This window comes from Nomascus leucogenys, chromosome 17 (assembly GCF_006542625.1).
Source record: "Nomascus leucogenys isolate Asia chromosome 17, Asia_NLE_v1, whole genome shotgun sequence".
Classification (NCBI taxonomy): domain Eukaryota; kingdom Metazoa; phylum Chordata; class Mammalia; order Primates; family Hylobatidae; genus Nomascus; species Nomascus leucogenys.
In genome coordinates this window covers 35,671,956-35,687,111 of record NC_044397.1, presented here as the reverse complement: position 1 = coordinate 35,687,111, position 15,156 = coordinate 35,671,956, and the positions used below count along the sequence as shown (strand labels likewise).

General features: G+C 49.3%; 1 protein-coding gene across 1 annotated transcript in view; it reads right to left on the bottom strand.

Moving 5' to 3' along the window:
• The window catches only part of MUC17 (mucin 17, cell surface associated), a 38,286-nt gene that overhangs the window by 18,908 nt on the left and 4,222 nt on the right, over positions 1-15,156 (bottom strand). Inside the window, exons 3-5 of the mRNA XM_030795596.1 lie at positions 8,671-8,814; positions 6,727-6,798; positions 4,252-6,576 (exon numbers count right to left, since the gene is read on the bottom strand). Of these exons, the coding sequence (XP_030651456.1) occupies positions 4,252-6,576; positions 6,727-6,798; positions 8,671-8,814 (2,541 nt within the window). The remainder of the gene's footprint in view (positions 1-4,251; positions 6,577-6,726; positions 6,799-8,670; positions 8,815-15,156) is intronic.

Here is a 15,156-nt window from a genome sequence, read left to right as displayed (position 1 = left end):
TGGTACCTTCAGCAGTTGTAGGAGAGGAACTGGCTTCACTAGAAGTGGTGACAGGTGTGCTGGTGTCAACTGGAGTTGTTGAAACAGTGCTAACCCCAGTACTGGCCGCCGGCATTTTGCTGACAGGTATACTTGTCAATGGAGTACTTCCTTCACCAGGAGTTGAGATTGGCATGCCGGTACCTTCAGCAGTTGTAGGAGACGAACTGGCCTCAGTAGAAGTGGTCACAGGTGTGCTTGTGTCAACAGAAGTTGTTGAAAGGGTGCTCGTTTCAGAACTGGTCAACAGCATGCTGCTGACAGGCATACTTGTTAATGGAGTGCTTCCTTCGCTAGGAGTTGAGGTTGGCAAGCTGGTAACTTCAGCAGTGGGAGGAGATGAACTGGCTTCAGTAGAAGTGGTTAAAGGAGTGTTGGAGTCAACAGGAGTTGCTGAAAGGGTGCTAGCCTCAGAATTGGTCGGTGGCGTGGTGCTGACAGGCATACTTGCTAATGGAGTCGTTCCTTCACTAGGAGTTGAGGTTGGTGTGCCGGTAACTTCAGCAGTTGCAGGAGATGAACTTGCTTCATTATAAGTGGTGACAGGTGTGCTGGTGTCAACAGGAGTTGCTGAAAGGGTGTTAGCGTCAGAACTGACTACCGGCGTGGTGCTGACAAGCATACTTGTTAATGGAGTGCTTCCTTCACTAGCTGTTGAGGTTGGCATTCTGGTAACTTCAGCAGTTGGAGGAGATGAACTGGCTTCAGTAGAAGTGGTCAAAGGATTGTTGGAGTCAACAGGAGTTGTCGACAGGGTGCTAGCCTCAGAACTGGTCAAGGGCGTGGTGCTGACAGGCATACTTGCTAGTGGAATCGTTCCTTCACTAGGAGTTGAAGTTGTTATGCTGGTACCTTCACCAGTTGTAGGAGAGAAATTGGCTTCAGTAGTAGTGATGACAGGTGTGCTGGTGTCAACCGGAGCTGCTGAAAGGGTGCTAGCCTCAGAACTGACTGCCGGCGTGGTGCTGACAGGTCTACTTGTGAATGGAGTGCTTCCTCCACTACGAGTTGAGGTTGGCATGCTGGTACCTTCAGAAGTTGTAGGAGATGAACTGGCTTCAGAAGAAGTGGTCACAGGTGTGCTGTTGTCAACAAGAGTTGTTGAAACGGTGCTCGTTTCAGAACTGGTCAACAGCGTGGTGCTGACAGGCATACTTGCTAATGGAGTCTTTCCTTCACTAGGAGTTGAGGTTGGTATGCTGGTACCTTCAGCAGTTGTAGGAGATGAACTGGCTTCAGTAGAAATGGTGACAGGAGTACTGGTGTCAATGAGAGTTGCTGAAAGCGTGCTGGCCTCAGAACTGACTACCGACGTGGTGCTGACAGCCATACTTGTTAATGGAGTGCTTCCTTCACTAGGAGTTGAGGTTGGCATGCTGGTACCTTCAGAACTTGTAGGAGATGAATGGCCTTCAGTAGAAGTGATCACAGGTGTGCTGGTGTCAACAGGAGTTGTTGAAAGGGTGCTAGCCTCAGGACTGGCCACCAGCGTGGTGCTGACAGGTACATTTGTTAATAGAGTACCTCCTTCACTAGGAGTTGAGATTGGCATGACAGTACCTTCCGCAGTTGTAGGAGTGGAAATGGCTTCAGTAGAAGTGGTCACAGGTGTGCTGGTATCAAAAGGAGTTGCTGAAAGGGTGCTAGCCTCAGAATTGGCCACCGGCGTTTTGCTGACAGGTATACTTGTTAATGGAGTACTTCCTTCACCAGGAGTTGAGATTGGCATGTCGGTACCTTCAGCAGTTGTAGGAGAACTGGCCTCAGTAGAAGTGGTCACAGGTGTGCTTGTGTCAACACGAGTTGTTGAAAGGGTGCTCATTTCAGAACTGGTCATCAGCGTGCTGCTGACAGGCATACTTGTTAATGGAGTGCTTCTTTCACTAGGAGTTGAGGTTGGCATGCTGATACCGTCAGCCATTGGAGGAGATGAACTGGCTTGAGAAGAAGTGGTCACGGGTGTGCTTGTGTCAACAGGAGTTGTTGAAAGTGTGTTGATTTCAGAACTGGCCACTGGTGTGGTGCTGACAGGCATACTTGTTAATGGAGTGCTTCCTTCACTATAAGTTGAGGTTGGCATGCTGGTACCTTCTGCAGGTGTAGGAGAGGAACTGACTTCAGTAGAAGTGACCACAGGAATGTTGGAGTCAACAGGAGTTGTTGAAAGGGTGCTACCCTCAGGGCTGGCCACCAGAGTGGTGCTGAAAGGTATACTTGTTAATAGAGTACTTCCTTCACTAGGAGTTGAGATTGGCATGACGGTACCTTCAGCAGTTGTAGGAGAGGAGCTGGCTTCAGTAAAAGTTGTCACAGGTGTGCTGGTGTCAACAGGAGTTGTTGAAAGGGTGCTAGCCTCAGAACTGGTCAACAGCGTGGTGCTGACAGGCATACTTGATAATGGAGTGCTTCCTTCACTAGCAGTTGAGGTTGGCATTCTGGTAACTTCCGCAGTTGGAGGAGATGAACCGGCTTCAGTAGAAGTGGTCAAAGGAGTGTTGGAGTCAACAGGAGTTGTCGACAGGGTGCTAGCCTCAGAACTGGTCAGGGGCGTGGTGCTGACAAGCATAGTTGCTAGTGGAATCGTTCCTTCACTAGGAGTTGAAGTTGGTATGCTGTTACCTTCAGCAGTTGTAGGAGAGAAATTGGCTTCAGTAGTAGTGGTGACAGGTGTGCTGGTGTCAACCGGAGCTGCTGAAAGGGTGCTAGCCTCAGAACTGACTACCGGCGTGGTGCTGACAGTCTTACTTGTTAATGGAGTGCTTCCTTCACTAGGAGTTGAGGTTGGCCTGCTAGCACCTTCAGAACTTGTAGGAGATGAACTGTCTTCAGAAGAAGTTGTCACAGGTGTGCTGGTGTCAACAAGAGTTGTTGAAAGGGTGCTCATTTCAGAACTGGTCAACAGCGTGGTGCTGACAGGCATACTTGCTAATGGAGTCTTTCCTTCACTAGGAGTTGAGGTTGGTATGCTGGTACCTTCAGCAGTTACAGGAGATGAACTGGCTTCAGTAGAAATGGTGACAGGTGTGCTGATGTCAACAAGTGTTGCTGAAAGCGTGTTAGCCTCAGAACTGACTACCGGCGTGGTGCTGAGAGGCATATTTGTTAATGGAGTGCTTCCTTCACTAGGAGTTGAGGTTGGCATGCTGGTACCTTCAAAAGTTTTAGGAGATGAATGGGCTTCAGTAGAAGTGATCACAGGTGTGCTGGTGTCAACAGGAGCTGTTGAAAGGGCGCTAGCCTCAGAACTGGCCACCAGCGTGGTGCTGACAGGCATACTTGATAATGGAGTGCTTCCTTCACTAGCAGTTGACGTTGGCCTTCTGGTAACTTCAGCAGTTGCAGGAGTTGAACCGGCTTCAGTGGAAGTGGTCAAAGGAGTGTTGGAGTCAACAGGAGTTGTCGACAGGGTGCTAGCCTCAGAACTGGTCAGGGGCGTGGTGCTGACAGGCATACTTGCTAGTGGAATCGTTCCTTCACTAGGAGTTGAAGTTGGTATGCTGGCATCTTCAGCAGTTGTAGGAGAGAAATTGGCTTCAGTAGTAGTGGTGACAGGTGTGCTGGTGTCAACCAGAGTTGCTGAAAGGGTGCTAGCCTCAGAACTGACTACCAGCGTAGTGTTGACAGGCTTACTTGTGAATGGAGTGCTTCCTCCACTGCGAGTTGAGGTTGGCATGCTGGTACCTTCAGAAGTTGTAGGAGATGAACTGGCTTCAGAAGAAGTGGTCACAGGTGTGCTGTTGTCAACAAGAGTTGTTGAAACGGTGCTCGTTTCAGAACTGGTCAACAGCGTGGTGCTGACAGGCATACTTGCTAATGGAGTCTTTCCTTCACTAGGAGTTGAGGTTGGTATGCTGGTACCTTCAGCAGTTGCAGGAGATGAACTGGCTTCAGTAGAAATGGTGACAGGTGTCCTGGTGTCAACAAGAGTTGCTGAAAGCGTGCTAGCCTCAGAACTGACTACCAGCGTGGTCCTGACAGCCATACTTGTTAATGGAGTGCTTCCTTCACTAGGAGTTGAGGTTGGCATGCTGGTACCTTCAGAACTTGTAGGAGATGAATGGCCTTCAGTAGAAGTGATCACAGGTGTGCTGGTGTCAACAGGAGTTGTTGAAACGGTGCTAGCCTCAGAACTTGCCACTGGCGTGGTGCTGACAGGCATACTTGCTAATGGAGTGGTTCCTTCAGTAGGAATTGAAGTTGGTATGCTGGTACCTTCAGCAGTTGTAGGAGATAAACGGGCTTCAGTGGAAACGGGGACACGTGTGGTGGTTTCAATAGGCATGGTTGAAACGGTGCTAGCCTCAGAACTGGCCATTGAGGTGGTGCTGACAGGGATACTTGTTAATGGAGTGCTTTCTTCACTAGGAGTTCTGGTTGGCATACTTACACTATCAGCCGTTGTACGAGATGAACTGGCTTGAGAAGAAGTGGTCACAGGTGTGCTGGTGTCAACAGGAGTTGTTGAAAGGGTGCTAGACTCAGAACTGGCCACTAGCGTGTTGCTGACAGGTATACTTGTTAATGGAGTACTTCCTTCACTAGGAGTTGAGATTGTCATGCCGGTACCTTCAGCAGTTGTAGGAGAGGAACTGGCTTCAGTAGAAGTGGTGACAGGTGTGCTGGTGTCAACAGGAGTTGGTGAAAGGGTGCTCGTTTTAAAACTGGTCAACGGCGTGGTGCTGACAGGCATACTTGTTAATGGAGTGCTTCCTTCACTAGGAGTTGAGGTTGGCAAGCTGGTAACTTCAGCAGTGGGAGGAAAAGAACTGGCTTCAGTAGAAGTGGTTAAAGGAGTGTTGGAGTCAACAGGAGTTTCTGAAAGGGTGCTAGCCTCAGAATTGGTCAATGGCGTGGTGCTGACAGGCATACTTGCTAATGGAGTCGTTCCTTCACTAGGAGTTGAGGTTGGTGTGCTGGTACCTTCAGCAGTTGCAGGAGATGAACTTGCTTCATTATAAGTGGTGACAGGTGTGCTGGTGTCAACAGGAGTTGCTGAAAGGGTGCTAGCCTCAGAACTGACTACTGGTGTGGTGCTGACAGGCATACTTGTTAATGGAGTGCTTGCTTCACTAGGAGTTGAGGTTGGCATGCTGGTACCTTCAGAAGTTGTAGGAGATGAACGGGCTTCAGTAGAAGTGGTGACAGGTGTGCTGGTGTCAACAGCAGTTGTTGAAAGGGTGCTAGCCTCAGAAATGGCCACCAGCGTGGTGCTGACAGGCATACCTGTTAATGGAGTGCTTCTTTCACTAGGAGTTGAGGTTGGCATGCTGATACCATCAGCCATTGTAGCGGATGAACTGGCTTGAGAAGAAGTGGTCACAGGTGTGCTTGTGTCAACAGGAGTTGTTGAAAGGGTGCTGATTTCAGAACTGGCCACTGGTGTGGTGCTGACAGGCATACTTGTTAATGGAATGCTTCCTTCACTATAAGTTGAGGTTCGCATGCTGGTATCTTCAGCAGGTGTAGGAGACGAACTGACTTCAGTAGAAGTGACCCCAGGACTGTTGGAGTCAACAGGGGTTGTTGAAAGGGTGCTAGCCTCAGGACTGGCCACCAGCGTGGTGCTGACAGGTACATTTGTTAATAGAGTACCTCCTTCACTAGGAGTTGAGATTGGCATGACAGTACCTTCCGCAGTTGTAGGAGTGGAAATGGCTTCAGTAGAAGTGGTCACAGGTGTGCTGGTATCAAAAGGAGTTGCTGAAAGGGTGCTAGCCTCAGAATTGGCCACCGGCGTTTTGCTGACAGGTATACTTGTTAATGGAGTACTTCCTTCACCAGGAGTTGAGATTGGCATGTCGGTACCTTCAGCAGTTGTAGGAGAACTGGCCTCAGTAGAAGTGGTCACAGGTGTGCTTGTGTCAACAGGAGTTGTTGAAAGGGTGCTCATTTCAGAACTGGTCATCAGCGTGCTGCTGACAGGCATACTTGTTAATGGAGTGCTTCTTTCACTAGGAGTTGAGGTTGGCATGCTGATACCGTCAGCCATTGGAGGAGATGAACTGGCTTGAGAAGAAGTGGTCACGGGTGTGCTTGTGTCAACAGGAGTTGTTGAAAGTGTGTTGATTTCAGAACTGGCCACTGGTGTGGTGCTGACAGGCATACTTGTTAATGGAGTGCTTCCTTCACTATAAGTTGAGGTTGGCATGCTGGTACCTTCTGCAGGTGTAGGAGAGGAACTGACTTCAGTAGAAGTGACCACAGGAATGTTGGAGTCAACAGGAGTTGTTGAAAGGGTGCTACCCTCAGGGCTGGCCACCAGAGTGGTGCTGAAAGGTATACTTGTTAATAGAGTACTTCCTTCACTAGGAGTTGAGATTGGCATGACGGTACCTTCAGCAGTTGTAGGAGAGGAGCTGGCTTCAGTAAAAGTTGTCACAGGTGTGCTGGTGTCAACAGGAGTTGTTGAAAGGGTGCTAGCCTCAGAACTGGTCAACAGCGTGGTGCTGACAGGCATACTTGATAATGGAATGCTTCCTTCACTAGCAGTTGAGGTTGGCATTCTGGTAACTTCCGCAGTTGGAGGAGATGAACCGGCTTCAGTAGAAGTGGTCAAAGGAGTGTTGGAGTCAACAGGAGTTGTCGACAGGGTGCTAGCCTCAGAACTGGTCAGGGGCGTGGTGCTGACAAGCATAGTTGCTAGTGGAATCGTTCCTTCACTAGGAGTTGAAGTTGGTATGCTGTTACCTTCAGCAGTTGTAGGAGAGAAATTGGCTTCAGTAGTAGTGGTGACAGGTGTGCTGGTGTCAACCAGAGTTGCTGAAAGGGTGCTAGCCTCAGAACTGACTACCAGCGTAGTGTTGACAGGCTTACTTGTGAATGGAGTGCTTCCTCCACTGCGAGTTGAGGTTGGCATGCTGGTACCTTCAGAAGTTGTAGGAGATGAACTGGCTTCAGAAGAAGTGGTCACAGGTGTGCTGTTGTCAACAAGAGTTGTTGAAACGGTGCTCGTTTCAGAACTGGTCAACAGCGTGGTGCTGACAGGCATACTTGCTAATGGAGTCTTTCCTTCACTAGGAGTTGAGGTTGGTATGCTGGTACCTTCAGCAGTTGCAGGAGATGGACTGGCTTCAGTAGAAATGGTGACAGGTGTCCTGGTGTCAACAAGAGTTGCTGAAAGCGTGCTAGCCTCAGAACTGACTACCAGCGTGGTCCTGACAGCCATACTTGTTAATGGAGTGCTTCCTTCACTAGGAGTTGAGGTTGGCATGCTGGTACCTTCAGAACTTGTAGGAGATGAATGGGCTTCAGTAGAAGTGATCACAGGTGTGCTGGTGTCAACAGGAGTTGTTGAAAGGGTGCTAGCCTCAGAACTGTTCAACAGTATGGTGCTGACAGGCATACTTGATAATGGAGTGATTCCTTCACTAGCAGTTGAGGTTGGCATTCTGGTACCTTCAGCAGTTGTAGGAGGGGATGTGGCTTCAGTAGAAGTGGTCACAGGTGTGCTGGTATCAACAGGAGTTGCTGAAAGGGTGCTAGCCTCAGAACTGGCCACCGGCGTTTTGCTGACAGGTATACTTGTTAATGGAGTACTTCCTTCACCAGGAGTTGAGATTGGCATGCCAGTACCTTCAGCAGTTGTAGGAGAAGAACTGGCCTCAGTAGAAGTGGTCACAGGTGTGCTTGTGGCAACAGGAGTTGTTGATAGGGTGCTCATTTCAGAACTGGTCGTCAGCGTGCTGCTGACAGGCATACTTGTTAATGGAGTGCTTCTTTCACTAGGAGTTGAGGTTGGCATGCTGATACCGTCAGCCGTTGGAGGAGATGAACTGGCTTGGGAAGTGGTCACAGGTGTGCTTGTGTCAACAGGAGTTGTTGAAAGTGTGTTGATTTCAGAACTGGCCACTGGTGTGGTGCTGACAGGCATACTTGTTAATGGAGTGCTTCCTTCACTATAAGTTGAGGTTGGCATGCTGGTACCTTCTGCAGGTGTAGGAGAGGAACTGACTTCAGTAGAAGTGACCACAGGAATGTTGGAGTCAACAGGAGTTGTTGAAAGGGTGCTACTCTCAGGGCTGGCCATCAGAGTGGTGCTGAAAGGTATACTTGTTAATAGAGTACTTCCTTCACTAGCAGTTGAGATTGGCATGACGGTACCTTCAGCAGTTGTAGGAGAGGAACTGGCTTCAGTAGAAGTTGTCACAGGTGTGCTGGTGTCAACAGGAGTTGTTGAAAGGGTGCTAGCCTCAGAACTGGTCAACAGCCTTGTGCTGACAGGCATACTTGATATTGGAGTGCTTCCTTCACTAGCAGTTGAGGTTGGCATTCTGGTAACTTCAGCAGTTGGAGGAGATGAACCGGCTTCAGTAGAAGTGGTCAAAGGAGTGTTGGAGTCAACAGGAGTTGTGGACAGGGTGCTGGCCTCAGAACTGGTCAGGGGCGTGGTGCTGACAGACATACTTGCTAGTGGAATCGTTCCTTCACTAGGAGTTGAAGTTGGTATGCTGGTATCTTCAGCAGTTGTAGGAGAGAAATTGGCTTCAGTAGTAGTGGTGACAGGTGTGCTGGTGTCAACCGGAGTTGCTGAAAGGGTGCTAGGCTCAGAACTGACTACCAGCGTGGTCCTGACAGCCATACTTGTTAATGGGGTGCTTCCTTCACTAGGAGTTGAGGTTGGCATGCTGGTACCTTCAGAACTTGTAGGAGATGAATGGCCTTCAGTAGAAGTGATCACAGGTGTGCTGGTGTCAACAGGAGTTGTTGAAACGGTGCTAGCCTCAGAACTTGCCACTGGCGTGGTGCTGACCGGCATACTTGCTAATGGAGTGGTTCCTTCAGTAGGAATTGAAGTTGGTATGCTGGTACCTTCAGCAGTTGTAGAAGATAAACGGGCTTCAGTGCAAACGGGGACACGTGTGGTGGTTTCAATAGGCATGGTTGAAACGGTGCTAGCCTCAGAGCTGGCCATTGAGGTGGTGCTGACAGGGATACTTGTTAATGGAGTGCTTTCTTCACTAGGAGTTCTGGTTGGCATACTTACACTATCAGCCGTTGTACGAGATGAACTGGCTTGAGAAGAAGTGGTCACAGGTGTGCTGGTGTCAACAGGAGTTGTTGAAAGGGTGCTAGACTCAGAACTGGCCACTAGCGTGTTGCTGACAGGTATACTTGTTAATGGAGTACTTCCTTCACTAGGAATTGAGATTGTCATGCCGGTACCTTCAGCAGTTGTAGGAGAGGAACTGGCTTCAGTAGAAGTGGTGACAGGTGTGCTGGTGTCAACAGGAGTTGGTGAAAGGGTGCTCGTTTTAGAACTGGTCAACGGCGTGGTGCTGACAGGCATACTTGTTAATGGAGTGCTTCCTTCACTAGGAGTTGAGGTTGGCAAGCTGGTAACTTCAGCAGTGGGAGGAAAAGAACTGGCTTCAGTAGAAGTGGTTAAAGGAGTGTTGGAGTCAACAGGAGTTTCTGAAAGGGTGCTAGCCTCAGAATTGGTCAATGGCGTGGTGCTGACAGGCATACTTGCTAATGGAGTCGTTCCTTCACCAGGAGTTGAGTTTGGTGTGCTGGTACCTTCGGCAGTTGCAGGAGATGAACTTGCTTCATTATAAGTGGTGACAGGTGTGCTGGTGTTAACAGGAGTTGCTGAAAGGGTGCTAGCCTCAGAACTGACTACTGGTGTGGTGCTGACAGGCATACTTGTTAATGGAGTGCTTCCTTCACTAGGAGTTGAGGTTGGCATGCTGGTACCTTCAGAAGTTGTAGGAGATGAACGGGCTGCAGTAGAAGTGGTGACAGGTGTGCTGGTGTCAACGGCAGTTGTTGAAAGGGTGCTAGCCTCAGAAATGGCCACCGGCGTAGTGCTGACAGGCCTACTTGTTAATGGAGTGCTTCTTTCACTAGGAGTTGAGGTTGGCATGCTGATACCATCAGCCATTGTAGCAGATGAACTGGCTTGAGAAGTGGTCACAGGTGTGCTTGTGTCAACAGGAGTTGTTGAAAGGGTGCTGATTTCAGAACTGGCCGCTGGTGTGGTGCTGACAGGCATACTTGTTAATGGAATGCTTCCTTCACTATAAGTTGAGGTTGGCATGCTGGTACCTTCAGGAGGTGTAGGAGATGAACTGACTTCAGTAGAAGTGACCACAGGACTGTTGGAGTCAACAGGAGTTGTTGAAATGGTGCTACCCTCAGGGCTGGCCACCAGCGTGGTGCTGACAGGAATACTTGTTAATAGAGTACTTCCTTCACTAGGAGTTGAGATTGGCATGACGGTACCTTCAGCAGTTGTAGGAGAGGAACTGGCTTCAGTAGAAGTTGTCACAGGTGTGCTGGTGTCAACAGGAGTTGTTGAAAGGGTGCTAGCCTCAGAACTGTTCAACAGTATGGTGCTGACAGGCATACTTGATAATGGAGTGATTCCTTCACTAGCAGTTGAGGTTGGCATTCTGGTACCTTCAGCAGTTGTAAGAGGGGATGTGGCTTCAGTAGAAGTGGTCACAGGTGTGCTGGTATCAACAGGAGTTGCTGAAAGGGTGCTAGCCTCAGAACTGGCCACCGGCGTTTTGCTGACAGGTATACTTGTTAATGGAGTACTTCCTTCACCAGGAATTGAGATTGGCATGCCGGTACCTTCAGCAGTTGTAGGAGAAGAACTGGCCTCAGTAGAAGTGGTCACAGGTGTGCTTGTGGCAACAGGAGTTGTTGATAGGGTGCTCATTTCAGAACTGGTCGTCAGCGTGCTGCTGACAGGCATACTTGTTAATGGAGTGCTTCTTTCACTAGGAATTGAGGTTGGCATGCTGATACCGTCAGCCATTGGAGGAGATGAACTGGCTTGGGAAGTGGTCACAGGTGTGCTTGTGGCAACAGGAGTTGTTGATAGGGTGCTCATTTCAGAACTGGTCATCAGCGTGCTGCTGACAGGCATACTTGTTAATGGAGTGCTTCTTTCACTAGGAGTTGAGGTTGGCATGCTGATACCGTCAGCCATTGGAGGAGATGAACTGGCTTGGGAAGTGGTCACCGGTGTGCTTGTGTCAACAGGAGTTGTTGAAAGTGTGTTGATTTCAGAACTGGCCACTGGTGTGGTGCTGACAGGCATACTTGTTAATGGAGTGCTTCCTTCACTATAAGTTGAGGTTGGCATGCTGGTACCTTCTGCAGGTGTAGGAGAGGAACTGACTTCAGTAGAAGTGACCACAGGAATGTTGGAGTCAACAGGAGTTGTTGAAAGGGTGCTACCCTCAGGGCTGGCCACCAGAGTGGTGCTGAAAGGTATACTTGTTAATAGAGTACTTCCTTCACTAGGAGTTGAGATTGGCATGACGGTACCTTCAGCAGTTGTAGGAGAGGAGCTGGCTTCAGTAGAAGTTGTCACAGGTGTGCTGGTGTCAACAAGAGTTGTTGAAAGGGTGCTCATTTCAGAACTGGTCAACAGCGTGGTGCTGACAGGCATACTTGCTAATGGAGTCTTTCCTTCACTAGGAGTTGAGGTTGGTATGCTGGTACCTTCAGCAGTTACAGGAGATGAACTGGCTTCAGTAGAAATGGTGACAGGTGTGCTGATGTCAACAAGTGTTGCTGAAAGCGTGTTAGCCTCAGAACTGACTACCGGCGTGGTGCTGAGAGGCATATTTGTTAATGGAGTGCTTCCTTCACTAGGAGTTGAGGTTGGCATGCTGGTACCTTCAAAAGTTTTAGGAGATGAATGGGCTTCAGTAGAAGTGATCACAGGTGTGCTGGTGTCAACAGGAGCTGTTGAAAGGGAGCTAGCCTCAGAACTGGCCACCAGCGTGGTGCTGACAGGCATACTTGTTAATGTAGTGCTTCTTTCACTAGGAGTTGAGGTTGGCATGCTGTTAACTTCAGCAGTTGGAGGAAATGAACTGGCTTCAGTGGAAGTGGTCACAGGAGTGTTGTCCACAGGAGTTGTTGAAACGGTGCTAGCCTCAGAACTGGCCATTGAGGTGGTGCTGACAGGGATACTTGTTAATGGAGTGCTTTCTTCACTAGGAGTTCTGGTTGGCATACTTACACTATCAGCCATTGTACGAGATGAAGTGGCTTGAGAGGAAGTGGTCACAGGTGTGCTGGTGTCAACGGGAGGTGTTGAAAAGGTGCTAGCCTCAGAACTGTCCACTAACCTGTTGCTGACAGGTATACTTGTCAATGGAGTACTTCCTTCACTAGGAGTTGAGATTGGCATGACGGTACCTTCAGCAGTTGTAGGAGAGGAACTGGCTTCAGTAGAAGTTGTCACAGGAGTGCTGGTGTCAACAGGAGTTGCTGAAAGGGTGCTAGCCTCAGAACTGTTCAACAGTATGGTGCTGACAGGCATACTTGATAATGGAGTGATTCCTTCACTGGCAGTTGAGGTTGGCGTTCTGGTACCTTCAGCAGTTGTAGGAGGGGATGTGGCTTCAGTAGAAGTGGTCACAGGTGTGCTGGTATCAACAGGAGTTGCTGAAAGGGTGCTAGCCTCAGAACTGGCCACCGGCGTTTTGCTGACAGGTATACTTGTTAATGGAGTACTTCCTTCACCAGGAGTTGAGATTGGCATGCCGGTACCTTCAGCAGTTGTAGGAGAAGAACTGGCCTCAGTAGAAGTGGTCACAGGTGTGCTTGTGGCAACAGGAGTTGTTGATAGGGTGCTCATTTCAGAACTGGTCGTCAGCGTGCTGCTGACAGGCATACTTGTTAATGGAGTGCTTCTTTCACTAGGAATTGAGGTTGGCATGCTGATACCGTCAGCCATTGGAGGAGATGAACTGGCTTGGGAAGTGGTCACAGGTGTGCTTGTGGCAACAGGAGTTGTTGATAGGGTGCTTATTTCAGAACTGGTCATCAGCGTGCTGCTGACAGGCATACTTGTTAATGGAGTGCTTCTTTCACTAGGAGTTGAGGTTGGCATGCTGATACCGTCAGCCATTGGAGGAGATGAACTGGCTTGGGAAGTGGTCACCGGTGTGCTTGTGTCAACAGGAGTTGTTGAAAGTGTGTTGATTTCAGAACTGGCCACTGGTGTGGTGCTGACAGGCATACTTGTTAATGGAGTGCTTCCTTCACTATAAGTTGAGGTTGGCATGCTGGTACCTTCTGCAGGTGTAGGAGAGGAACTGACTTCAGTAGAAGTGACCACAGGAATGTTGGAGTCAACAGGAGTTGTTGAAAGGGTGCTACCCTCAGGGCTGGCCACCAGAGTGGTGCTGAAAGGTATACTTGTTAATAGAGTACTTCCTTCACTAGGAGTTGAGATTGGCATGACGGTACCTTCAGCAGTTGTAGGAGAGGAGCTGGCTTCAGTAGAAGTTGTCACAGGTGTGCTGGTGTCAACAGGAGTTGCTGAAAGGGTGCTAGCCTCAGAACTGGTCAACAGCGTGGTGCTGACAGGCATACTTGATAATGGAGTGCTTCCTTCACTAGCAGTTGAGGTTGGCATTCTGGTAACTTCCGCAGTTGGAGGAGATGAACCGGCTTCAGTAGAAGTGGTCAAAGGAGTGTTGGAGTCAACAGGAGTTGTCGACAGGGTGCTAGCCTCAGAACTGGTCAGGGGCGTGGTGCTGACAAGCATAGTTGCTAGTGGAATCGTTCCTTCACTAGGAGTTGAAGTTGGTATGCTGTTACCTTCAGCAGTTGTATGAGAGAAATTGGCTTCAGTAGTAGTGGTGACAGGTGTGCTGGTGTCAACCGGAGTTGCTGAAAGGGTGCTAGCCTCAGAACTGACTACCGGCGTGGTGCTGACAGTCTTACTTGTTAATGGAGTGCTTCCTTCACTAGGAGTTGAGGTTGGCCTGCTAGCACCTTCAGAACTTGTAGGAGATGAACTGTCTTCAGAAGAAGTTGTCACAGGTGTGCTGGTGTCAACAAGAGTTGTTGAAAGGGTGCTCATTTCAGAACTGGTCAACAGCGTGGTGCTGACAGGCATACTTGCTAATGGAGTCTTTCCTTCACTAGGAGTTGAGGTTGGTATGCTGGTACCTTCAGCAGTTACAGGAGATGAACTGGCTTCAGTAGAAATGGTGACAGGTGTGCTGATGTCAACAAGTGTTGCTGAAAGCGTGTTAGCCTCAGAACTGACTACCGGCATGGTGCTGAGAGGTATATTTGTTAATGGAGTGCTTCCTTCACTAGGAGTTGAGGTTGGCATGCTGGTACCTTCAAAAGTTTTAGGAGATGAATGGGCTTCAGTAGAAGTGATCACAGGTGTGCTGGTGTCAACAGGAGCTGTTGAAAGGGCGCTAGCCTCAGAACTGGCCACCAGCGTGGTGCTGACAGGCATACTTGTTAATGTAGTGCTTCTTTCACTAGGAGTTGAGGTTGGCATGCTGTTAACTTCAGCAGTTGGAGGAAATGAACTGGCTTCAGTGGAAGTGGTCACAGGAGTGTTGTCCACAGGAGTTGTTGAAAGGGTGCTAGCCTCAGAACTGGCCATTGAGGTGGTGCTGACAGGGATACTTGTTAATGGAGTGCTTTCTTCACTAGGAGTTCTGGTTGGTATACTTACACTATCAGCCATTGTACGAGATGAAGTGGCTTGAGAGGAAGTGGTCACAGGTGTGCTGGTGTCAACAGGAGGTGTTGAAAAGGTGCTAGCCTCAGAACTGGCCACTAACGTGTTGCTGACAGGTATACTTGTTAATGGAGTACTTCCTTCACTAGGAGTTGAGATTGGCATGACGGTACCTTCAGCAGTTGTAGGAGAGGAACTGGCTTCAGTAGAAGTGGTGACAGGTGTGCTGGTGTCAACAGGAGTTGTTGAAAGGGTGCTAGCCTCAGAACTGGTCAACAGCGTGGTGCTGACAGGCATACTTGATATTGGAGTGCTTCCTTCACTAGCAGTTGAGGTTGGCATTCTGGTAACTTCAGCAGTTGGAGGAGATGAACTGGCTTCATTAGAAGTGGTCAAAGGAGTGTTGGAGTCAACAGGAGTTGTCGACAGGGTGCTAGCCTCAGAACTGGTCAGGGGCGTGGTGCTGACAGGCATATTTGCTAGTGGAGTCGTTCCTTCACTAGGAGTTGAAGTTGGTATGCTGGTACCTTCAGCAGTTGTAGGAGAGAAACTGGCTTCAGTAGTAGTGGTGACAGGTGTGCTGGTGTCAACCGGAGTTGCTGAAAGGGTGCTAGCCTCAGAACTGACTACCAGCGTGGTGCTGACAGGCATACTTGTTAGTG